The sequence below is a fragment of the Chaetodon trifascialis genome, chromosome 10 (assembly GCF_039877785.1).
Source record: "Chaetodon trifascialis isolate fChaTrf1 chromosome 10, fChaTrf1.hap1, whole genome shotgun sequence".
In the NCBI taxonomy this organism is placed as follows: domain Eukaryota; kingdom Metazoa; phylum Chordata; class Actinopteri; order Chaetodontiformes; family Chaetodontidae; genus Chaetodon; species Chaetodon trifascialis.
This window is the reverse complement of record NC_092065.1, coordinates 23896034-23922430: the sequence shown is the minus strand read 5'-3', so window position 1 is coordinate 23922430 and position 26397 is coordinate 23896034. Positions and strand designations below refer to the sequence as shown.

At 42.8% G+C, this 26397-nt stretch overlaps 2 protein-coding genes across 2 annotated transcripts in view; one reads left to right on the top strand and one right to left on the bottom strand.

The window, feature by feature from the left end:
• Positions 1 to 26397, bottom strand: part of LOC139337292 (protein C19orf12 homolog) — a 344772-nt gene that overhangs the window by 125454 nt on the left and 192921 nt on the right. The window lies entirely within an intron of this gene.
• The window catches only part of LOC139337290 (transcriptional enhancer factor TEF-1-like), a 41056-nt gene that overhangs the window by 11292 nt on the left and 3367 nt on the right, over positions 1 to 26397 (top strand). Inside the window, exons 2-9 of the mRNA XM_070971816.1 lie at positions 6632 to 7134; positions 15273 to 15337; positions 17804 to 17866; positions 20774 to 20905; positions 21491 to 21540; positions 22822 to 22883; positions 23565 to 23692; positions 25064 to 25237. Coding sequence (XP_070827917.1) covers positions 6930 to 7134; positions 15273 to 15337; positions 17804 to 17866; positions 20774 to 20905; positions 21491 to 21540; positions 22822 to 22883; positions 23565 to 23692; positions 25064 to 25237 — 879 coding nt within the window. The 5' untranslated portion in view covers positions 6632 to 6929. The remainder of the gene's footprint in view (positions 1 to 6631; positions 7135 to 15272; positions 15338 to 17803; positions 17867 to 20773; positions 20906 to 21490; positions 21541 to 22821; positions 22884 to 23564; positions 23693 to 25063; positions 25238 to 26397) is intronic.

Genomic DNA, 26397 nt, shown 5'->3' with positions numbered 1-26397 from the left:
GGTTCTTGATGGCGTTATTAATGACTCCTGATGAAACTTGAAACCGCTGCATTCTCGTTGCCTTTTTTCCAGTTTCCCCCTTTATCAGGAACAACAATTATTCACCCAGAAACAGCTAATATTTCTCAGTATAATATGACCTCCTCTTACTGTCAGCTGCGTGTCTGCACTGTACGGAGTGACGAGAAGAGATGAGTTGTCTCATTTCTCATCAGTGCATTTAATGTTTATCATGTAAAAAACAGCTTTAGGTCTTTTTTGTGATGCTCTTACAGTCTAACAGTAGTTGCACGGATGCTGAAACTTCTTCAGATTAATCTTGTTGACTTTATTCTATCATTAAAATATAACTATAACAATTAATATTAGCTGTTCATATTTAAAAAAAAAAATCAATCAGACAGCATTTTGTGGATAAGTGCAACATTCAGGTTACAGTTTTAATACAGTCCATGCTGTTTCAATACAGTGAATCTTGATTGCTGATTGGATATCGGTTCATCTTCATTAGATGTAAAATCAATTATTGCTATTGCACCACTGGGTTTGGCCGCATTGCCTCGAAAAATTTGTATTTATTAAAGGCCAAAGTGGCCTTGCCCAAAGAATGAGCTGAATTAGTGGAGAAAAGAAATTGATTTTATGTATGTTAGATTTGTTTCCATTGTTCCCACCAGTGAGGACTCCAGGGCCAGACAGGACATCAGTTCTGGCTGAAATAATACAGTACACTTAAATACATTCTGACGGTTTGAATAACATGAGGTGTGCATGAATGGTCTTACCTTACAAATGATGTGTCTGCTGTGGAGGCTGTCAAAGTGGCAAGAAAAATGAAGCACACACAAATCTGTTCAGGTATCGAATGCTTTAGTCACATTTGCACACAAGTAAAAAATGAGTGTTGTGTCATACGGTCCTTGATAAAAAAAAAAGAAAAAAAGAAAAAACTAAAATAGAAAACAAGAAATATCACTTCAAATGCTGAATAATTCTGTTTGGGCCGTAAGGGACCATTAAAACATGGCAAAACATTGTAAAGTGGAACAATATTTGCTTTGAGGATTATGAGAAAATCCTCTTGTATAAAACCTGTGTGTGTGTGCGTGCGTGCGTGCGTGTGTGTGTGAGCGCACATGCTGGAAGCTGTTAAAACAGATGCCGTTGAGTGGTCCAATGGAAGAGTGAGAACTGACTCGCCTGTGATAACACATTCAACTTGTATACCAAGAAGACCCCCTGCTGATGTATACGAACACACATACACCCAGGACCCTCTGGTAATGCATACACTGACAGATCAGTCGTTTAATTACAACCCCACTGGCTTGCTTTTGAGAATGTGGAGGCTGGGGGCCTTGCACATTGCATGCTCACAAACATATATGTAGTTGGCATGTGGTGGGAGCCAGTAAGTGCTGTAAGAAAGAAGTGGAAGAGGAAGAAAGGCGACACAGAGGGAGAGCATGAGAGTCCAAGGCAGCTGCAGGACTGTGGCTGTATGCCCTGTGTGTGTTCTCCTGAGGGCTGGCGCTGACACCATGAAGCCTGCTGTCCTGGCTGGAGTGGCCCGGGCCTGCCTGGTGACAGAGACACACACCCAGAGGAGGGGTACCCAGGGTGCAGAGGAGTCGCCCAGTCAGAGTTGATTGTTGTGTGACTAATGTCTCTCTCCAGCGTCCATCTGCTGCTGGGCCCCTCTCGTACTCACATCTCCTGAGCCTCACTGTGGCTCTTCTGTTAACCCTGAAACCTCTTCTCTCTTCCATCTACTCATCACTGATTTTCATCATTATAAGCAGCTACAAATTAATTCCAGTCCCAAGGCACAGTCATGGCAGTGACATTTTTGTTTAATTAATAATCAGAATTTGGTTGTACCAGCTCGTCATACATCCATCACAAAGTTTGGGTGTAAAATCCTTCCTACATTCTGAGTAACTACTGGCTAATAATGACTTAATATGTCAAGTGGCACCATTAGCTTTCATAGCATAGCGTTTGCCCATAGCACACATTTTTCAGAGAAAGGAGAGTGAATATTTGACTTACATTAGACATAAACACAGCTGTAAATGAATGCTAATGTTGCTTCACACCTGCTGGATGTATAAATAAGCAACTTTTTGCTAATGAATTTGGCATATCGGTGTGTTCCTGCTGCCCCTGAATGGCTAAAAAAAATCAGTTATTGTAGGATTAAGAAAAAAGACTGTAGTCAATATGTAAATGCATAATCTCTGTAAATGTTTGTATGGTCCAAACAATTTGATTTAGTGATGCTTAAATCTACACTTATATTTAGTTATAACTAGCCTTTGTGCTTTTGAACTTACAAAGTCTGGGCTGACGATCAGTTGTTGCAACCGGCTTCATTTGAACGCGCTCTCAGCTCTCTGGTTGATTACCTTCCCTCGAGGAAGTAGAGCAAATTGCCACCTTCACTGACTTGTTAATAACTAAACCACTTGTAAACATCTCATATAGGAGCAGGGCTTGCACAACAATGAAATTTGTTAAAACATTTGCATGTTTTATATGTTGAGTTGTGTCTAATTCTGCATTATCAGAATCAGTCTTCCCATCATAATTGTACTTTCTTTTATGAATGAGACAGATATTTACACTATGACATCCAACACCATGTTGAAGTTTCATAGCACGCACTTGCAGAACAGTGAATTGTAATACTAGCAGCTACTGAGGCTGAGTTTGGTGTTTGAAGGCTGTCACACCATGATGAAAAATAGCACCGTTCAGTGTTGTAGATACAACAGAGACAAAATATGTCTGTAGGAATTTAAAGGCTGTTGAATCTAAACATAGGTGGTTCATTGTCATTCCTTCAGCATAGGCCTCCAAAGAGTCCAATCGTTTCTTTTGAAGTAAGAGGAAAGTTTCAGATCATGGGAAGAGGAAATTCTCAGTATTTCCGCAACAATAGATCTTAAAGCTAGTGACTTCAGACCTGTAGCTCCCTTACTTCTTGTGAGTTGAGAGCCCTTAAAAGATTTGATTTGAATGTGCAGGACTGCTTTTTATTGGTTGACAGAGCATAAAGAAGGGAGTAGATCAAGACCCTCTCTATGTTGAATCTGCATCGCTGGTGACATGATTCACCCAAATTCATGTGACGGACTTGCCAATAGTACCTTAAAGCTGCATTGATTCGTTTAGTTTTTGGCCACATTTCAGCAGCTGAAGCTGAAAACACTGACACTGACTTCTAAGCTTGTTGTGGTTGACATGCTAGCAAAAAAAATGACTGATTTACACATTTAGCAGGCACAGGGTTACATTGATTGCACTTGTCTGATGTCATGTTTCTATCTACCTGATGAATGTAAGTCCAGCATTCGCTCTCATTTTAGCTCTGTTTTGGTCTCCACCATCTTCTTAGGAAACCCGGTTCTTTAGCAGCTAAGTGCTCCACTGTGCTCTCCAGCTAGTCGCTGTTTGTTTGATGTTTGGTGTTGGGTGGGTCGTGGAGAGTGGCTCTGAAAACAGCTGCCAGCTGTGGCTGGAGATAAATTTAATGAGAACTGAGTTTGTGGGCTACAAACACCAAAACAATGAGCTAAAAGACACCAAATGGGTGATATTCTCTTTAGGTTCATCACTGTGGCTGCTTTCACATTACGCAAGGACATTTGATCCATTGTTTATATGAAATATTAAACAGTGCACCTTAAACCTCTGTGCGATAGCTTGACCCATGTAGGCTTTAACAGGCAGCTGACAGTTGAAAAGTTTCATTGTTTTGGTTTCACTCCTGTGTCATGCCGTCGCCCTCCTTTAGCCATCTAAACCAAATTGAAGTAGGGTGCAGAAGTGGTTTGAAAGGTTTCTATGGATGTTGGTCCCTTATTTCCACAACTAAAACATCTCAGAAGTGGAATCATTGTAACATGAATTGAAGATGATCACAACATCTGTTACCTGCGAAGATGGACACTTCACTTTAGCGTGCACAGTTGCACATTCACAAACACATTTACACTGAGCGTAGAGGAAACAAATCTTGGCACTGGTGCTCAACCATACAGTCCGCTGGATGAATGAATCCTTGTTTGAATGGAAAACTGCTGGGGGAAGGCTGGAGGGAAGAGGGGAAGAAAGCAAGGGTCGGAAGTTGGAGAGGAAACGGAAATGAGGATGAATAGAATAAGCATGAAGAGAGAACCAGACAACAAACTCTAGTAAAACCAGCAGATCTCATTCATTACACATGGCCGGGAGTCTCAGCCAGCGGATGTTTTCTTGCAGCCTTGCAGGGTTTTCCCCCAGGTGTTAAAAAGCATTGAGCTGGGCTCAAGTGTGCAGACAGGGTTAAGATGTGTCCAAAATGTTGCCTGCTGCCTTACATGCTTCAGTTGCATGTGTGCACATGCACAATATCAAGTGTAATTGTGTTAAAATTAGCTAGACACACACAGTGTACACACACTCTGATGTACACTTCACACTGCAGGCTTGTGCAGGCAGTGGCAAGGGACGGAGCATGGGAAGTGTGAACAGTAGAAGACCAGACAAAATGACATGTGTTCGCCCAAGGAGCTGGCACTGTAATTGTGTGTGAGTGTGCATATGTTGTTCTGTGAGTGTGGTGTGTACTGCGCCAACCCTGCTGTTTACCATGGGGGATTTTAGAAGAATTGTAGGCAGCTGGCAAGCCCCTTCAGTTTCTCTTTTTTCTTCCTAAATGTGCTAGTAACTATGTGTAATAGTGGTCTCTGTCTGTCTGTCTGTCTGTCTGTCTGTCTGTCTGTCTGTCTGTCTGTCTGTCTGTCTGTCTGTCTGTCTGTCATTCACTTGCTCCACTTACGTGCATGTGGATTTGATGTTAGGCTACCACGGCGGTTAAACAAAATGGGCAATTTCCTACATGAAAAGAAGCAATAATGTCCCTCATAGCGGCTGGGATACGGGTCTATAATGTGTTGATCAGAAGTTAAAGCTGCACTAGAAAATATTTTCTTGGTGAAAATACAGACTTAGTATCAGAATGAATCAGAGGAGAATGGCTCATTTCCATTACATTTGCCCTGCTTTCCGAAATGAAATTCTGGGCTGTGGTGATCAGCAGTGAGCAGCATGCCGCAAAGAGAAAGCTGGACTTCCCAACATTAGATCTGTTGACTCTTGCTGCAGTGTGGACCTGATAACATACTGTACATATAGAACAGTGACCATATGCTGACATTTGTACCTGAAGCTCATTGCAGCTCACATGTCAGTGTAAACTGTCATTGACTCCCATTTGTAGTAAGACCATGTGGCTTTGTCTTGTGTTGCTGGAAATCAAAACTGTTCTAGGTTTTAGTGCTGTAGTGAAGCAATGGGGCTAACCAATCATCCCTCACCCTGAAACAAATGGGGAAGCATTTTGAAATTTAAGTAAAACCATTTTAATCAACACATGAAAGAGGCTTTAGTAGAACTCAACTCAGGCTTCCTGCAGGTATTTTTATCGCAGCTTAAGTCCCAGTCTTGCAGCAAAATTATCTCCATATTGTACAATGGCATCCGAAGATCAAAACAAGACAGTACAATATATGTAAAGGAGAAGTGGGAAAAAGAAGGAAAAGCAGTGATCTCGGTGGAGAGTTGGGAAAGAGTATGTCAGCTACCGTGGAGGTCAAATCTCACAACAAGAACATTGTGAGATTTTTTATCACACCCATTCAGGAACCACATCAGAGTAATGGTGACTTTTGTTGGAGACTATGTGGCACTAGTGGAGCCAATCACTTCCACATTTTCTGGGACTGCCAGGTTATCAGAGAATTTTGGGAAGAAATCCATAAACATATAACAAATGTAATGGGGAGGAATATTACCTTCAACTGTGATTCTATGTCTTTGGGAGACATTGACTGATAAAAAATTGCTTTGTGTACTATTAGCAGCTAGCAAAAAAACTATTACAAGAAAATGGCTTAAGGTAGAACCACCCACCATCGAGGAATGGATGGATATAGTACATGAAATTGACATTATGGAAAAACTGCCATTTTCCCTAAGAGTACAAAGAGAGAAGTTCTGTTTGAGTTGGTCCAAATGGACTGAGTACACAAAACCTGTAAGATTTGATTTCACTTGAATCTATTTGTATAAAATACTTTTGTGGGTACCACTTGAATAAGAATTCTACTTAAGATGTTTTGTTTTTTTATTTGTTTTCACTGTGTGTGAAACTGAGAGGCCTCAGGAAGTGAGCTCCCCCGGTTCTGTTCAGTGGATACAGTACTTGAATGACTCAAAAATATCTTGAAGAGCAGCATGGAAAAGACACTTGGACTTTCTGGAATTGCCCCCATCCAATTATCAAGGGGAATGGGGCGGACAAACCAAAGGAAAAGCTACTTTAGGGGTCCAGGGAAGGATTGAAATGTTGTAAATGAAAATGTAAATATTTGCTTTTCCAAATAAAAAGAAAATATCAAAGAAGAAATTTAAGTAAAACCAGCTCAAGTTCAGTACGTCTACGTTTGCTGTGTGCTTCACCCATAAACGTCTTCAAATATGTCTTCAGGAACCATGTGGCATGAGCCAATATAGGAAGCACCATTGTAAAGTTTAATTATTAATAATAATAATAACACATTTTGTCTTCTTTTTTGCATTTTAGGGTTCCTGCTGTCTGATGCTGGGTTTTGGAGCAGCTTGCTGAGGAGTCTACACTCTACCAGCCAGGTTTACTGTTATTACTGGTAGCTGGCATTTGGGATTACAATTGTGGAAGCAGCAGCTAGCATTAGCATTCAGTTTCTAGTTGTCCACAGCTGGCTGTCCCTACTGGGAGTTAATTATTGCCTTTAGCATTAAGCTTGAGTTTGCCATTAGCTTTTTATCACGTCGCCCACTTAGCGTCAAACCATTGGAATTAGTGCTGAGTACACATCTGCAAATAAACGTCAGCTGCCAGTATGGAGCGCAGTAGCTGGAGCGGCAGTGAGAGTGCAGGGGAGGACATGGACAGACTGAGTGACTCAGGAGGAGATAAGACCATGGATGGGGACCCTGAGGGGGTCTGGAGCCCTGACATCGAGCAGAGCTTCCAGGAGGCCCTGGCCATCTACCCGCCCTGTGGAAGGAGGAAGATTATACTGTCAGATGAAGGAAAGATGTACGGTGAGTGATGGGAGATGGAAAGAAGTTGGGCGTAAACTGCTGTGAGTCACTGACAAAGGGAATCTCTACATGATAAAATGCCTGAAAATTGATCAAGGCCAGGACGCTGTGTAAGCCACAGGCAGCACATTTTCTTATTTCCTAAACCAGCAAATGTTAAGTGTTTGTGCACTAAATATAACTTGCATCTCCAGCTCTAAAAAAGTTTGGATGTTGTGTAAAAAACATGAATAAAAACAAAATTCAATCATTTGCAAATGTGTGTTTACCAACAACAGTTTACCAAAGTGATCCTGAACCCATGTAGTAACATCCTTCAGCCAATCATGTGTAGTGAACCTCTCTCCATCCTCGCTTGTGAACGACTGAGCCTCTTCAGGATGCCCCTTTCATACCCAATCATGATGCTATCACCTGTTAGCAATCGACCTTTTTACCTGTGGATGATCCAAACAGGTGTTTTTGGAGCGTTCCACATCTTTCCCAGTGTTTAGTTGCTCCTATCACAACTTGTTTGAAACATGTTGCTGAACCAAATTCAGAATAAGCAGATATTTCCAAAAATCAATGAAGCTGATGAGGTCGCACATTAAGTATATTGTCTTTGTACTGTTTTTAGTTGAGTAAATGTCAGGAGGGATTAGTGAATGATCACACTGTTTTATTCATGTTTTACACAGTGTCCCACCTTTTCTGGAATGGGGCTTTTATTTTGTATCAAAATAAATGAATTACACAAAAGGAGATTTTGAATGAAGCTAAGTCCCATTGTGTAGCAGAAGACACTTGTTTCTGTGTTTATATGGTGATGAACCATACTTCAAGGTTGTGGATCATTTCGATCGTTCAACACTGATTCACACGCTGTGTTGTGGTAGAGTGTCACATCTCTGCACGGTGTTACGAACACGTGCAGCGATTGGCCGAGCTGTTGAAGTCTTCGCTGTGGTGTGTCAGACTATGAGAATTACTGGATAGACAGCTGTGTGTGTGTGTGTGTGTGTGTGTGTGTGTGTGTGTGTGTGTGTGTGTGTGTGTGTGTGTGTGTGTGTGTGTGTGTGTGTGTGTGTGTGTGTGTGTGTGTGTGTGTGTGTGTGTGTGTGTGTGTGAGGGATGTCTCCCAGGGCCTCGAGTGTCAGAGGCACAGAAAGACGATCTGTAAAAGAGAAGAAGTAGAGGTGTGTTGTGGGCACATCGTGTGTACGTGTGCACGTCTGAGAATGAGCATGACTCTCAGGGATAGAGTGCATATATTTGTGTGTGTGTGTGTGTGTGTGTGTGTGCGCTGATGCATTGCTTATGCTGTGGGGACATAAACCTGCACAGCCACATTGTGGGGACTCGCCTTCCTTGGTTCCACAATGGTTAGGGTAAGTCTTCAGGAAATGAATTTAAGTCTATGTAATGTCCCCCAAAGTGATGAAAACCTAGTGTGTGTGTGTGTGTGTGTGTGTGTGTGTGTGTGTGTGTGTGTGTGTGTGTGTGTGAGAACTAATAGAGTGATAAACAGATGGTCCTCTGGCTGCCACCAGCTGTGCCTCTCTCTCTTTCACTCTGTTGTTTTTCTTTTCTCTCTCTCTGTATGCAGAGTGCACGATAGTGATTTCTTTATGATACTACTTGGGTTTTAGGCTTCTGAGCATTAGATTAAATCCCAGACATCAGATACTGTACACACTTGATGTGCCGTACACACTTGATGAAGTCTTGCCACGGGGCCTTGATGATTTTAAACACAGCCTGCATGGCCAAAAGTATGTGGACACCAGAAGATCCAGTTTTTTTTAAGCAGCAGTTGCATTAGAGAGATCCAGTGCTGATACTGGGCGGACTGGCTTTCAGTCTTTGTTCCAGTTCAGCTGGGTTGAGATCAAGGCTCTGTGCGTGCCAGTCAGTTTCTTCCACAGCAGACTGATGAAACCATCCATTTAAGCCAATCAATATTTTCATATTAACAACAGGGGAGAAATGTCTATGAGTGTGCAAGGTGTTGCCTGCCAGGACAAAGCCACAAGAACGATCACCCTTTATCTCTAAAGAACATTTTAACGTCTTCATCAGCCTCGTTTCCAGCTGCAGCAGGAAGCTGTTGTCAGCGGGAAAGCTCTGATAAACCCGCGGCCCACCACCGAACAGCAGACAGACTAAGCTAATGACTAGTTTGTGAACACAATGGGGCATTTAACCACAGAAAAGTCAGGGGTTTCCCTCAGGTATTGGTGTAGACAGCAGAGTTAATATTGAGCCAGGTGACTAGACACAGAGCTCTAAATCATGTCTGCTGGATGTGTAAATAGGCAACTGTTTTCTAACATGTTCTATCAACTTTATATGACTTTACAACAACTTTAGAAGCTGATAATATGGCAGCATGTTGCACAGGCCTCAAGTCCCACAGGGGGACTCTTGGTTTGAACAAGGGGGGCAAACCAGGAATAACAGCCCCAGACCAATAGTACACAACAGTGAGTTATGGACACCGGCGCATGTCAGGACACACCATACCAACTGAACTGCTGACATGATACTGATACTAAAGGTCCGGTGAAGCTCTTTGTTGTTATTGATCAGTCACCAATCAATGGGTCTCACTCTTCTCTGCCTCGGTGGCTTGTTCAGCCCTGTTTGTTTACCTTGTTGACTTTGTGTCCAAGTTGTTGCCGTTTGTCGCTGTGGCCTAATTGAGTTAGACAGCGTCTTTTTTTGAGAGGCAGGGTAGGAAAGGCGAAATGACAAGAAGGGATGAGCGGCGTTTGGCAAAGAGACCAGGGGGTTTTAATCGTTGCTAGAACATCTGTGCAAACCAGAATTATGAAACAGTATCTGGTTTGTTTTTAGTTTTGGCTCATAGTGCATATACAACAGGACATGCTCACATTTTTCATTTTATTCTTATGCGCTGTTTTCCAAAAGAAAGGCAGAAAGGTTTTTCCTTAGCAACATACTAGCTTGTTATCGTTTTGTTTGCCATTCAAACCAAATCCCTGGGTCCTTAATGATGGTTTTACGGTTTCCTTGAGTAATTGTAAAACGAATGTCAGGTGAGTATTCCTACAGAAAAGAAATGGGTGATGTCTGAGGTAGGGGACCTATGTGGGTCTAAATACACCCCCCACTAGCTTCAGGGAAATGGACTGAAATAGAAAAGAAAAGGGAAAATGTGCAAAAGTGCTGGGATTAACTCATGAAATCATAAATGGATGCGTATAAAAGGGATAGAGAATAAAAAGGTGAATAATAGCGCTATTATCCTTTGCAAAGGTGCAGCAGAGGTACAATGTAATGGCCTGTGGCTTTGTCCCCTACAGAAACACCATATGGATCTACTGGACAGATATGAAAGTCATTTAATTGGTATTGAACCTTCTGTCTCTTAAGCTGTGGTTCAGGGACATGTTCAAAACAGACGTATTATAGAAGGCCACAACATACTATGAATGGTAATGAAGTGCAGGCTGCGGCAATGATCCAGACTACAAAAATCTCCCACACATCTTCAGTTGTCATATTGTATAAAACATGCCTATATTTCCTTTTAATGCTAACTGAAATTTAATTTCCTCTAGCTGGAGGTGCTGCATCACAGCCTTCCTCGGGGCTGAAAGGTCTTGTTGAAGTGGCTACTCAGCTCAAAGTGTGATTTGTTTTGAAGGAAGTGATGCAAAAAGAAGTAAGACATTCTCTTAGGTGAACGTGGACGTGAAAAATTGATGAGTTCCCCCCTAATTCTCCATCTGTGTTCAGGTCTTGGGGATACTACGGTATGTGTAAGAAGGTGTATAAAATATTTTGTGGCTCCAGTGGGAGCTGCGCAAAAGAAAAGAAATGCCTCAAGTGATGACAGTTGAGTGTGACTTGAGTCAGTTGGGACTGAAGCATACAGGTTTGAAAAGGAGGAAAAATCAGAGTCTCTGCTAGAGGCTGGAAACACACCCGAATCTCTGACCGAACTGTTGATCGATGCAGGTAATAAGGCAGAAAGTCTTGTCGAGGAAGACTGAATTTGATCAGTGTTATCAGAGGGCAGTGCTAGATCGCCGAAGTACTCAGCATCGTCTTATTTTGTGTATCTTATCGTCTGATTTGTTGCTATTTAGTCAGTATTGAGTCTCAGTGCTGATGATTGTGTTTGAGAAATCGAGTAATAAAAGTATGAATATAAATCTGGCTTCAAACATCTGGCTGGATTGGTTGCTGATTATTTGATCCTTATTTAAGTTTTCTAACTAGATTTTAGTTAAACAAAGGCAGGAAGCCGTTCATGTTTTGGGCCATTTGGGGGAAATCACAACAGGCTGTAAACAAAACATTGACATATCATCACATTATAAAGCAGTTAATCCCTACTTGTCAACTATTGAGTTAATTGACAACTATTTTGATAATTGATTGATTGGTTTAAGTAATTTTTAAGAAAAAAGGCGCCAAATTTTTTGATTCCAGCTTCTTTAAAGTTGATATTTTCCAGTTTCTTTGCTCCTCTATGACAGTAAAAATATTTGCGTTGTGGACCAAACAAGATGTTTGTCATCTTGGGCTCTGGGAAAAAATGATCAACATTTTTCACCACTTTCTGACATTTTATAGACTAAACAATTCATCGATGAACAGCTGACCGATTAATCGCAGATGAAAATAATTGTTGCAGCCCAGAAATGTTCCAACCACGGCAAGCAAACGCAGGCAGAGTTTCTGCATATAAATACACAGCCACACACTTATCACGAGAGGCATTACATTTGTACCAGTCTGAACATTGTTTTTTTAGGAAAAGTATACCTTTAAGCTGTATTAAATCCATTATTTACTCTCCTGTCAGCTGTGCTCTGTGCTCCACAAACACCAAGGGGAACTATCTGGTCCTTTAGCTGCTAAATGCTCCTCCGTATTCACCAGCTAGTCGCTAACTTTCGGCAAAACCGCTGTCTGCAGCTGCTGGAAACAGGGTCGATGAGATCAGGTGAGATTGAACCAAAGCAGTAAAGATGCTAACGTTGCTCTGCACGTATTGGATGTGTGAATAGGCAAAAAAACAACAACCAACAATGAGCTGAAAGACATGAAATTGTTCTGTAAAGCTGAGGAGATCCACACAGTTTTGTGATAATTCTCTGGGTTTTGCCACTACAAGCAACCCCTTCCACATACTGTGATAGTACAGAAATAGTGACAGGTGCAGGCATAAATAAAATAGACTGGGACTCATAATACCCATCCCTAAATGAATACAGAGGCCAAGAGGCAAACCGGGGGGACACAACTACACAAGGCTTCCCTCCTCTCAGTGCCTTTAAAATAAGCTACACACTCATCCACTGTACCTGCAACCTGCTGTCGGATGCTCTCAGGTGATGTCACCACCTGTTGCACTCTGCAGGTGATGTCATCTGGTGGCAAAAAAATGTCCAGGCTTTAGTTACTGTTTAAACGAATTGGCACTGTAATGAATGAAAGATTAACTGTGTGGTTAGCAGGGTCAGTGATGTTTTGAGCTTTTGCACCTGAAGTCAGTGAGAGACTGCTACCAAGAGAAAGTCCAATTAAGACAAAATCCACAAAAGATGTCTCATTGCTGAATGCTGTGTGATTGACAGATGGTGTCCAAGTGGAGACCAAACAACTGAGATGAGACCTCAGGCTCAGCACTTAAAACACTTCAAGCGTCCTTTGGATGTCGTAACGAGCCCAAACTCCTACGTTATTAGTTAGGCATTAGTGAAGCCAGGCTGTGTGTCAGAGTTCGGCCCCTGTGGTCTGTGAGGTCTTCCCGGGGTCCGCAACAATATACAGCACTCCACTGCAGCCTTGTTAGCGAGCACAGTCAGCAAGGCTTTGAATTTTCTCTGAAAGGGCTTTCGAGCTATTCTGTAAAGCAGCTGAGCCTCTTAATCACCGCTAACTGAGCGTGGGGACAGTAAACTACTGCAGCAATGCTTTTTCAGAAGGCCGGAAAAGAAAAGGAAAAAATTCCAAAAAACTGTCCAGGAAGCTGCAGATTTGGGTAGATTGCTTACTCATTCTCACAAGTCTCTCAATGCCAAGTGACTAATCAGCTGATATTTTGTTTCTAGTGTGGCGTTTACATGGCTGCCGCTTTGTGGAAAGTATCGCATTTCAGTCACTTTTTGGTGATTTGTCGGTTTCTTTCTCTGATCGCCTCGTTTGCACTTCATGTTCACATTTGCTGTAAATAGAATCACGTTCTGATTTTATCATATCATCCAAAATCTGTTTCTTGTTACTTTCTCTTTTGTGGATCCTCTGTCATGTTCTTGAATCTTTCTAAGGTGCTTCAAAATCACCGGACTAGCATGTGTGTTCTGTGTTTTTCCAGTGTGTCGTCTCCCTCAATATCTGCTGGCACACACGGGCTTCAGCCTGGAGACGGGGGTGGGGGGTGCTTCTGTTCGTCACGGTTAATGACCATCTGACTTTGGCCTTGAAGTCTTTCACTGGGCAAGTGGGGAGAGAGAGCGAGAGGGAGAGAAAGGAGAAGGGAGGGAGCAGAAGGGAAGCCCATTCACTACAAGAGGGACAGAGGAGGGGAAAAAGGGAACAGCCAGAACAGAGGATGGATGGATGGACAGAGCGGGGGAGGAGGGTGTGTGTGCGTGTGTGCGTGAGTGTGTGTGTGTTGGAGAGTTTTGAGATAGAGGGAGGGCCAGAGCGAGGGATGTGTGCCGCAGGGTTAGTGAAGGATGATAATTCACCGTTAAGCCTCCTAGAAAGACCAGCTGGCCCCTCTGGAGTCAGATGTCAGCCTCCGCAGCCAGGACTCTGTGCGTGTGTGTGTGTATATGTGTGTGTGCTGGCACTCATGCTTGTATACACATGCACGTGTGCGTGTGTGTATTTGCGTGTGTGTTGTCGTCAGTCGCAGCTTTTGACTGCTAGAAGGAAAACACCTGCATAGGGAGCTGTAGATTTTATCAGTCTAAGCTCCCTATCTCAGTGAGAGTGGGATTGGTCTCACACACACACACACACACACACACACACACACACACACACACACACACACACACACACACACACACACCATCTGCTAGTTAGTTAGGGCTATTGTTGCGAGCCATTTGGGTAGTGTGTAGAGGTTTGGCTTTGTGCTGATCTTGACCATCAGTTGGCCAGCTGGCCTGACTTTAGTTTTCCACTTGGTCGGAACAGAAAACAGGCGAGGAGACAAACCAAACCAAACCAAACCAAACCAAACCAAGCCACGCTGCCCCAAACGTGCTTGTTAGCAAATGAAATAACAGTCATTACATCATTTCATCAAATATTTAAAGCTAACAGCCATCTCTGACTTTTGAGTCATAACCCGGTCAGACTTTGGGGGCCACTGTAATGCAACGCTGTATCTATCAACTACACACACACACACACACACACACACACACACACACACACACACACACACACACACACACACACACACACACACACACACACACACACACACACACACTTCTCTGTCACAGGTTTTCTGGATGTGGTTTTGGGCTTCTTTTCTCTTTCTGTCTCCCTCTCCCTCACTAATCTATACAGCCAGGTCATGCTGAGTCTGCTGTGCTCCCCATTGAATGGGTTGAATTATTCAGCATTGTAAGCGTGTGTCTGTGTGTGTGCGCGTATGTGCACACACGTAAGCATGGGTACAGCTGGCCTGCTGGTTCCTTTAATCAGGGGACGGCCGGTCTGCATGAATGCCTGTATTGTTGGGTCATGTGTATTCAGGGCCATGGCGTGTGTGATTTGTGTGTGTGTGTGTGTGTGTGTGTGTGTGTGTGTGTGTGTGTGTGTGTGTGTGTGTGTGTGTGTGTGTGTGTGTGTGTGTGTGTGTGTGTGTGTGTGTGTGTGTGGAGGGCTCAACGGGTATCTGTGATTACAACGCTACTATGTGAAACTGCACGTCACAGGGTCGCTGGTTCAACAGCACCTAATCAGCCACTAAGTTGTTTGTCAGGGTCATATGAGTTCTGCTTGTGATTGCCTGTGAGAAAGAAAGATCATATAGGTTTCATGTGTGTGCATCTGAGAATGAGTGTATGCATTTTTGTGTGTGTGTGTGTGTGTGTGTGTTGGAGAGAAAACAGCATGCATGTTTCATTTGTATGTTCTGTGTCTTTTCCCTACAGGTCGAAATGAGCTGATAGCTCGATACATCAAGCTCAGAACAGGCAAGACGCGGACAAGGAAACAGGTAATAATGGGAGCGTGCATTAAATCCAATCATGCTGTCTACAGTATGCATCACAGCATATCACATTATACAGACATAATGAGGGAACTGTTGGGATGAAAAAACTGGTTGAAAAGCTCAACTGTAATGGTCAATGGTGAAGTAAAAGTAGTAATGCCACGGTTAGAAGTAATCTGTTACAAGTCCTGCTTTCAATATCTTACTTAAGTAAAAGTGCAAATGTAGTAGCATCAAAATAGTAAAAGTACCAAAAGTATCCCCTGTGGAATGGCACATTTGAGAATTTCATTGATGATATTACTGGATTCTAATTGTTGATGCATTAATATGTTCATCACTTTGATGTTGCAGCTGATAGAGGCACATTTTAATTACAGGAAACTCTTCTAATAACATAATCAGAATCTGCAAAGCAGCTCAAGTCATCAAATAAATGTGATGGAGTAACAAGTACACTATTTCTGTCTCCGCTGTCGTGGAGTAGAATTATATTATCTTCAGGGGTTCCCAATACGTCGATCGCAATCTACCGGTGGATCGCAAAGGTAGTGTGGGTAGATCGCATGGCATTAAAAAAAATAGACGACAGCCTATCGTCCATCCTCACTATGAAATGTGTCACTTGATTGACATACAGGGCAGCCAGTCTGACATCTGACCTTTTCTGACACATGGGTCAGCACGCATGCTCATACAACGGCGCTAAGTGCTGCAAAACTCTAGCAAGCTAGCGAGTTGTCTAGTTAGCCTCCAATTTATTTCTTCTAAACTTAAAGTAAGTAAGAAGCCAAAAACTTACCATTTCCATACACAGTGAGAGGTGGACTTTTTTTCACTATGTCATTTTCAATGTGCGTTTGCCTCATCTGCCAGTCTAACGTCAATATACAGAAGAAGGGAAATGAGGAGCGGCAGTTTCGGACTGTTCATTAAAAAAAAAAGTAACATGAGGAAATGTGCTACCTCCTTGACTTCACTTATTAATGTGAGTCAGCCTTTTCCCACATGAAGATCATTAAGTCCAAGAACCGTTCCACCATGACTGATGATCATTTGGAGGTGTGCTTGAGGCTGGCTATCAGCAGTTATTGTCCGGTCATCAGAGTAAGGTAATGACAAAAAATGTCCAGAGTTTTATAATGCGATATGGGTTCATGCAGTTATGCAAGGTACATATGAAGAATTCTCAATATATTTCTGAATAAATATATGTTTTGCATTTTTTTAGTAGGTGGATCATTTTGACTTGGTCATTTTATAAATAGCTTGCAGGCTGAAAAAGTGTGTGCGCCCCTGATCTACGTTCTAAGATCAATGATGATCCACTGCAGCACTTTAAAGTATGAACACATAAACAATGATGACTTTGTGCACATTGTGTGTCTTCATGAGTGTTGACCTCTGTGTGAAATAAAATATCCACCTGTGCTCTCGTCTAATGTCATCTTCTGACTGTTCGGCTGGAATACGCGCAGTTTAAAAACACTTAGTCCGTCCCGTTCTGTCTCGATGTCTGAGCTCAAAGGCCTCTTCTGTTGAGCTGTGACCGTCATCCCCAAAGGTCTTGGCTGTGTGGGAAATGATGTTCATTAAACTGAAGATTTTCACCCAGATTTGTTGCCTGCACCCAGAGCTCCCCAGGATGTTTGAACAAAAGATTGTACTACACAAATGGCCCCAAACTCAGATCTAAGTGTCGAGATACTGTTACCTCATTGCTTATTTCTCACCTCAAACGTTTTCAGAAACATATTTTAAAGTATTGCTTAGATGTGATGCAAGATTGTTTGTGACCAGTCGGCCGCCATATTGTTTCTTGCTTGAAAATGGAAGAGCAAAAACCAAACACCACCCACCGCAGCGTTTAGTGGTGCTGTTAGTAAGCTCACGCACACACACAGGAAATGACACATTAATACACTGCTGTCCATGTAGACCCACATTTACTGACACACTGATGTCACTGGAAGCCTCTTTCGAGGCCGACAGGCGCCATGCATATGCGATAATGAATATTTCTTGGAGCAGGTGTAAATTTCATCCCAATGTTGCAGCCGTGTAGGCCGGTGAGGTTACGTGGAATAGAAAATATAAGATCGCTTTTGTGCATTTCAGCAGCAGGTTTCATTAAAGAGCGAGTTTACCCTCTGAAACACTTTTGTTTAGATTTCCCGTCAGACCCTGAAGTGGCTCCATCTATATGTAGTGTCATCTTAACATCTTAGTTTTTGGCCTGTGTTCCCAGGTGTCTTTTTGCTCTCTCAAAAGATGGGCATAGATGAGTCTATTCACCGTTGTCAGGGGAGTAGTGTGTGTGTGTGTGTGTGTATGTGTATGTGTGTGTGTGTACCCAATAGTCCTTTCATAACCATGGCAACTCACTGTTTGGTCCTTCCTCCTCTCTTTTCTACCCTCCAACCCCCCTCCCTTTTACCCTCTCTTCTCCTCTCCTCTTCTCTCCTCCAGGTATCCAGTCACATCCAGGTCTTAGCCAGAAGAAAATCCAGGGAGTTTCAATCCAAACTAAAGGTAAGGGGGGGTAATCCATCACGTTCCCACTCAGGCTTTAGGCGGTCTTTACTGTGAAAAAACCTCTGTCGTGCAGGAAGTGAGGTTTTTTTCATTTCCAGTTGGTCTGGTATAAATACAGCTGATTAGAGAGGATTAACAATGACGTCCACCGTGCATGAACGGGCAGAAAAAGCGCCACCTACAGAAACTTAACTTGAACAGAAACACTGAGGAAAAAGAAAAAGATGTCGCAGTATTTAGCACAGCGGCGAAGGAGTGATCTCTGGGAGATGAAATGGAGAAATGCTGCAGCAATTAGCACCATGAAAACCTATGACAATACTGTTTCAATTACAGACATTAACCTTAATGAATTAAGAAAACTTGGCTCATCTGGAGCCTGTAGGCGCAATAGGAATCATTTTACCATCTGCACTTCATCACATAAGGCACAAAAGCAATCTGAATTCAGTGTTTGTCCCTCACTAGTGAACTTTTCACTGTGGCTGGATGGATGCCTGTCACTGTGACTCCAGTATCCTGGGTGACTAATTAGGCCCGTTAAGGCCAAACCTCCTTCCCGTCGTTCTCTTATATCCATACATTCATTCATTCGTTTGCACCCTCCATGTCTCCTCCTCCCTCTTTCATTCTTCCTCACTGTTGGTTGTAATTAACTTCATGTAAAGCAACAAAGGGGCGCTTGTTTTCCAAGAAGAGCAGTCTGAAGTCTGAATGGAGACAAGGCGAGGACTGAAGTGATGTTTGCTGTCATAAAGTAGGTGACAGATGGTTGATTAAAATTGGTAGTAAAGGTTTTTTTTTTCAATATAGATCTAACATACAGTATGCCTGTGTGTTGACGATGATACAGCATATGTGCACGTGCTGTTTTCTTTAAAATTCTATGAAAACACATTCTGTTATAGAAATGGGAAAAGGCAAGAGTATAAAGTAATGTGATTAATTAATTATGCAGTAATTATTAATGTGATCTGTAATGTATAAAAAAAGAAAGCACCTGATAAAAGTGAATTGTTTTAACTTCCTGGAAGATTTGTATTATAGATGTCATAATATCATGATCCCTGCAGCTAATTGATGCGTTATGATTATTTCCTACAGCCCAAAGTTACATTTCAGAATCAGAAAACCCCGAAAGACATTCAAAATAGATTTAAAAATGTATTCAAAACCCCAAGATATTCCATTTCCATTTCCATATTCCAATGATATAAAACATAGAAAAGCAGCAAATCTTCACACTTCAGAGGCTGCAGCTGAGAAATCTGGTTTTTGTGGTTAAAAGACACATCTGGTGATATTCTGTATACTTCATTTTGTCAGCAGATCTAATGAAAAGACAAAAATCAACAATTACACGATCCTACCAACAAGATTTTTATTAAATAAAACTATATTTGTGACCTTAAAAGATCTTCATCTTCAGCAGGAGCAAATGGACTTGGGGCTGAGAGAAGGACTGACACATTATTGCTTGCTTTGTCCTGTAGTGATACACGATTAATAGATTATCCGAACAAGGTATTAATAAATAATTAAACCATAATGGATTGTCTCTGCATTATGAATCATGGATTTGCTCATAGCTCATCAGAATTGTACAGCATCACTGTCTGATGTAAGAGCTGCCTCAGCTGTTGGATTTCCCGCACAAACCAAAACTCATGGGTCGGTCGTAGAAATGAGTTGAGGTCAAGGATGTTATCAAACCCATATGGTTCCTGGTATTTAATATGAAAATCCAGCATGATTCCCATCTCAGTACCTCCTATAATGTTATTACCTCCCCGAGGAGGAGAGATTTATCTCAGTGCCAATTAACTTGAGTGAGGCTGCCAATTAGTGATTCTCCAGCTATTGCAGTGCCTCTAATTCCATTTCATTCTGCTGTTTTCTGCCCGGAGTTTCATGTTGCGTTGAGTTCAGATGTTACAAATGAGCCCACAAGGTCAGACTTACTGTAAATCCTGGCCTGAGGCAGTGGCCACGACCAGTGATGTCGACTGAGTTATGTAAAGCACACAGTTGTCTTGCATGCTTTGTGCTCGCTGCGCACCGCTGTTGGTGCTGTGACTTCCCCCCCTGGGCCACAAGCCAGACCACCACACCCAAACGACACACGCATAGAGAAACATACAGCCTATTCCCAAAATCCTCTGCAACATCACTGCGAGCCGGTGTAAGGTAAAGCATGGGATTTAGGCATGAACGCATGTGGTTGGACACTGCTGAGCGTTGGATTTTGCTGATAATTACAGGTGTGAAAGGTTAAATCCTGAAGTTAACCGGGCCTAGTCAAGATCAACCTCAAAAACATTTAAACAGTTATTAAGGAGTTTAGTTTAGATTTTAAAAGTCCATCCATCCATTATCTATACCGCCTATCCCTTTCGGGGTTGCGGGGGGCTGGAGCCTATCCCAGCTACAATGGGCGAGAGGCGGGGTACACCCTGAACCGGTCGCCAGCCGATTGCAGGGCCACATGCAATGACAAACAAACATTCACACTCACACCTACGGACAATTTTAGAGTCATCAATTAACCTAATGAGCATGTTTTTGGTCTGTGGGAGGAAGCCGGAGTACCCGGAGAGAACCCACGCATGCACGGGAAGAACATGCAAACTTCACACAGAAAGGCCCCGCCTGACCCGGGGATCGAACCGGCAACCTTCTTGCTGTGAGGCACGCGCACTACCTGCTGCACCACCGTGCAGCCCATTTTAAAAGTCATTACTCAAAATAATTTCGGAATTTACTTTAGGAATTTCCTGCTTTTCATGACTGGCTGTGGTGCGCTTTCAGTTTGGCTTTGGATTGTGTAGGACCAGAAAGTGGAATGTATTCATGATGGTGATGATGATGACGATGATGATGATGTGTGTGTCTGTTGCCGTGAAGGACCAGAATGCCAAGGAGAAGGCTCTGCAGAGCATCTCCTCCATGTCCTCGGCTCAGATCGTCTCAGCCACCGCCATACACAGCAAGCTGCTGCCTGGAATAGTACGGGCCAGCTTCCCTGGCAACGCACAGGTAACCCGCGCACACACACACACACACACACACACACACACACACACACACACACACACACACACACACACACACACACACACACACACACACACACACACACACACACACACACACGCGCGCTCCGTCGTGTTGTCGACTTACATTCATTTCCTGGAGGCTTACCCTAACCTTAACTCACATTGTTTTACATTATGAGGACTTTTGTATGAGTCACAATGTGGCTGTGTAAACAGATTTATGTCTCCACAACATGAGTAATACATGGCCTCACACACGCACGCACGCACACACACACACACACACACATTTATTCTCCTCAAATTAATACAGGAAAGGCAAGTACATGAGTAATAATAAAGGCATATTTGTTCTATGTGGTGGTCACATTGTACATTGTGCTCAGTTTGAAGTCCTGATATACACGAAACAACGCCAGTCCAGTGTATTAATGTGTGTGTGTGTGTGTGTGTGTGTGTGTGTGTGTGTGTGTGTGTGTGTGTGTGTGTGTGTGTGTGTGTGTGTGTGTGTGTGTGTGTGTGTGTGTGTGTGTGTGTGTGTGTGTGTGTGTGTGTGTTTTTTCAGCTGTGGCAGGGGATGATTCCTGGAGGACAGTCCAGCTCCACCACGGAAGAGTAAGTCACACTCCCCTTACAGACTCATTTTCTAGCTTAACTAAATTCAGCTCGTCTAGAGATCAGCTATTTTAACGTTCCTGATAGCCACTGAGCTAGCTTTTTTTCTTGTTTTTTATACCATTTGTACATAAAGGAAACATTTCAGACAGATGTTCTTTTACAGCCAGAGCATCTTACTGTCACTCCAGGATCAGACTACATGACATCAGCCTAATAACAGCCCAATACTGAGCGTCAGGCTCAACCTCACACTCTGCACACGTGTTTGCAGCTCACCCAGACACTTGCTCACATGCTTTACACTAAGAGGGAAGGAAAAAGGCAAAGTCCACCTACATCGTCCGTTGGTGATGTAAAAATTGTGTCAACATATGCAAACATTTGTTGTTCCCTGACACCTTAACAGTCACCTATGCAACCTATTCAAGTTCAGCAAGATACAGTATGACTGTCCAGAGATCGACATACAGCTTGATATCTGCCAGTTTTCAGCTAATGTTTCTTGGCTGATTCAGAATTTATGATGATCACCTAATCTGGCAGTGAGTGTCTGAAGCGATGTGGTGTGGTTTGATCCTGGAAGTAGTGGATGTTCCTCACTGTGTTATCGTGTACAGTATGTTGGTGGTTCAGGCGGCGCTGCATACGCACTGTTTCCGCACTAGCTCTTGAGGATGTGGATGCATTTTCTTTATTGCAGCAGATAGAAACATCACAATAATCTTCCTCAAGTCACTCATTCACAAACCTCGAAATGTACCCCTTCAGACTTATGTTTGCACATGCATCCATCAAACGGAATCATCTCAACTGGCTAGCTGACTCACGTGGCCGATGGCTGGAGTCTGTCTTCCCTCAGCTTGTCAAACACTTACTGATTTTATTGTCTAGAATGAATTCCACATGCAGACTTTCACATTTGGTGCATTTGGATTCTCAAACCTACTTTCCAGCTCATTCCACATCTTACATTAGTGTCTTTCCTCGTGGCTAGTGGGGATCATTGTGCTTCAAACCCTTTTCATTTCATTGCCAGCTGCTGTTACATGACCATGTGATGACGATGATAATGGTGGTAAATTGGGCCTGTATAGCTTTTACTGAACTCAGAGACGCTCTTGACATCTGTGCTCCTGCTACTGTTCATACAAGACACAGGAGAGAATTCCTTTCTGTATAATGTAGGTACAATGCGACTGGCCCTACGGTGGCCTTATTCGGCCTTTATAATGCTCTCCCATCTGTCTCTCTGTCTGTCTCTGTCACTGTTTCTGTCAGTATCAAGCCGTTCTCTCAGCAAGCCTACTCTGTGCAGACAGCAGGGACCACCACAATCTCAGGTGAGTGGGACCACAGTACAATTATCTCCTTTCTGGAAAGCGAACAGGTGGTCCTCTCTGCTGCCATTTAGGCCACCGGCTCCACAGGGTGGTTTTTTTTCCACTCTGTCTGGGCACCTGGGTCTTCAGTGCGCCCTGAGCTTTGTCTTCCGAAGGGGTCAAAAGAGGAAAAGATGTCAGTCTGACTTTTCTTACATCACTTGTATTGAATAACTTTGTCTTACAGCAGCTGTAGGATCAACGTGGGTCAATAAAAGCTATTTTACAGCAATTTAAGAAAGCAACTTGCCACTTGCCACACCTGTATTTTTGCTATTTCACAATGCATTTTTAACAACTCACCGAGGGCTGTGCAGGGTTGTAAATTTTACTCAAAGTGGGTGATGGCAGCTGTCACTTATAATAGCGTAAATGGAGTGTATGAGTGAGTCAGCACCCAAGAGATTGCACCGTGTCCTCATCATCGTCACACCTTTACACCTACTTTTGTTAAGCGTTTTTCATTGCTGCAACCTCGCCTCAGTTAGGCTTTGTCCATGAGACGGCAGTAATGGCATAAATTTAACACGTTCGTAGCGAAGAATAATGCTAGCATTACTGCTAACCCTGCATGATTGTGCATGATGACAGTGGTGACGGGAGGTTAAACAGACTGTGTTTGTGCATGTGTGTGTTGTCTAGGCTACGAGCCTCCCACTGCAGCCCAAACACACAGAGAGCCGGCGTGGCAGGGACGCTCCATCGGCACCACCAAACTACGACTGGTGGAGTTTTCATCTTTCCTGGAGACACAGAGGGACCAAGAGGCCGTGAGTACCGTACACACACACACACACACACACACACACACCCACACCCCCACACAGCAGCAGTCTACATAAGCACTCCCTATTGTCCCATAAACAGAGATGACAGATAACCCCACAGCAGAGAACAGCGTTAAAGCCCTTTGTGTGTATCCTAGTATGAATAACCTTTGTAAAGCTCTATCTCTCTGTCCGCTCAGTCTATCTATCATCCTGCCACACTGTGGACACACTGTCATTTTTCTACCTCGGGCTCACAGACAGCTGGCATTCATCTTGTAGCTCTCTGTTTGGACAGTTAAAAACCTCGAGCCGCTCTGTGTTGACTTTGAAAGCGAATCTGTTGTCAAAAGGAGCCGTGTTTCCTGCATAATTTTACATTACTGTAACACTTCAATGCAAAGAAAATGTATCATTTGGATTAAATGGTAAAGACAAAGGTGACTGCAGTTGCATGCAGAAGGAAAATTCAGAAAGCGTTTTCCAGTCTGGGCAGGTTGAACTGAACGACTGCTGTGATTGTGGTTTACAGTCAGTCCACACTGATCAACACAGTCTCACACATGATTCATTTATACCAAGTGTAATCACAAAATCTATCGTTCTGCATGAAAAAAACAAGTCAGGGTCAAGAGTATTACGTTTTCACAAAAAAACAGTGCAGCTCAGATTTAGTAATATGTTATTACAGTCGTGCTGTATTTGATCTAATAAGTGTCCACATTTGACAGTCCCTTAAACCTTTGACCTTTTGACCCACAGTTTAAGACATTGTCCATAACATAAGTTGTAATTCAAATGGTGGCTCTGCAATTTGGTTTTGTGGCTTTGCCACCATTCTTATCAGTGACAGAAAGATTTTAAAGACACTTTGTGCAATGAAATAGACAGAGTTGTGTCAAACACAGGGCTTATATTTGAGATCTAAAAAAAAACGTGTTCAGTATTTTTCCTTCACTATAAAACATTTATCATATTTTTATTATTACATTTTTCATTTATGTTGCTCACATCAGTGTTAGGTAGCAGTTGTCTTCTTCTTCTCTGCCTTTGCTGGTGCATTATTCCATTTCTGATTAGTGAAATGGTGCGAAACCACAGGTATGAATTTACCCAGCGTGCTCGTGGGTGTAAATTTGACTACATTTGCATGCGCTAACAGAGCACAAAATACACAAAAAACAGAGAATTGCTTATAAAAACATTGCTCCACAGTGCCCCTAGTGGTCAGAAGGGCTCAGGCGCTAACCTAAATGTCAACATAAATACCAACTTACAGAAGCCCTGTTGTGTCTTTCCTACTGTTTCACCCAGGTGTCTGTACACCTTTTGTGCCTCCACCCTCACCTAATGCAACTGTTTCCCTCCCCTCAGTACAACAAACACCTGTTTGTACACATCAGCCAGAGCAGCCCGAGCTACAGCGACCCTCTCCTGGAGTGTGTGGACATCAGGCAGATCTACGACAAGTTTCCCGAGAAGAAAGGGGGCCTCAAGGAACTGTTCGGCAAGGGGCCGCAAAACGCTTTCTACCTGATCAAGTTCTGGGTGAGCAGACAAACTTACCCACCTCCTGTTTACATGAGAGTTTGATTTCATTTCCTTTCCTCTCCAGCTTCACATCCAAAAAGCCTCAGATAGTGAAATTTTCCAAAACTCCTTCTTTCATGCTTTTTTTTTTTTTTTTTTTTTTTACATTTTCTTGCCCATCAATGAGCAGGGTTAGCATGTACCCCACTTTCTTTTCTGTATTTTTCCACCCAGTGCCATGCCTTTGTCTGTACTTACAGGTGTGTGTGTGTGTGTGTGTGTGTGTGTGTTCTGTCTTTCCACCTGGGATATGGAGGTGGTGGCTTGATGAAAGCACAGTCGCTTTGTTTGAACACCTGCTCACCTCCTGACTCACAGGTTGCTCCGTCTCCACCTGTCTGTGTGTGTGTGTGTGTGTGTGTGTGTGTGTGTGTGTGTGTGTGTGTGTGTCACTGTACTGTTCTTTCTCAGAGATGTGTTATACCAATGGACTTTCAAACTTCCTAGCACCAGACGGCATCACACATTTAGTCATTTCGTCTCCATCAGAGTAATGCTGACACTGCTGTTTTTTTTTTGTTTGTTTTTATTTTCATCAGTTCCACAAAAGCAAAGACAAGACAGATTTTATTTTGATCTTCCAAACTGGTCTGGGACTTCACTGCTGGCTTTCCTTCAGCTTTTCTTTGCCTTAAAAAAAGTACGACTGCTTTCGTGATAGCATGCTAAAAGTCTGAGGCTAACGCTAACGGCCCAGCCAGGCAAACAGTCAGCATCCTCATCGGTAAATGATGTCAGAGACATGGCAATAAAGGAACAGTTCTTTCATTGCAGTGTAGAAACACTCAGTCCATGCAATAAGAAACAATGTAAGATCATTCTCATCCTACACTGTTGGCTGCATCACTTACATACCTGGAAGAGCAAGACAAAGGATAGCTAGAGCTGTGTTTAACTCTTAATATAATGATCAAAAGCTATTCATGATGAGGACTTGCTGAAGTTTTTGGCTCTTAACTCTTTCAGGTACAATGGCTGGACTTAAAGAGTAAGAGTAAACTTCATCATATCTAATAAAGAGCAGGGAAGAGCCGCTAATGAGAATGATAGCGTCCAAAGCATCACACAGAGGGGAAACACTGATATAGTAAATAATATAGGAAGTGTTCAGTGGCTTT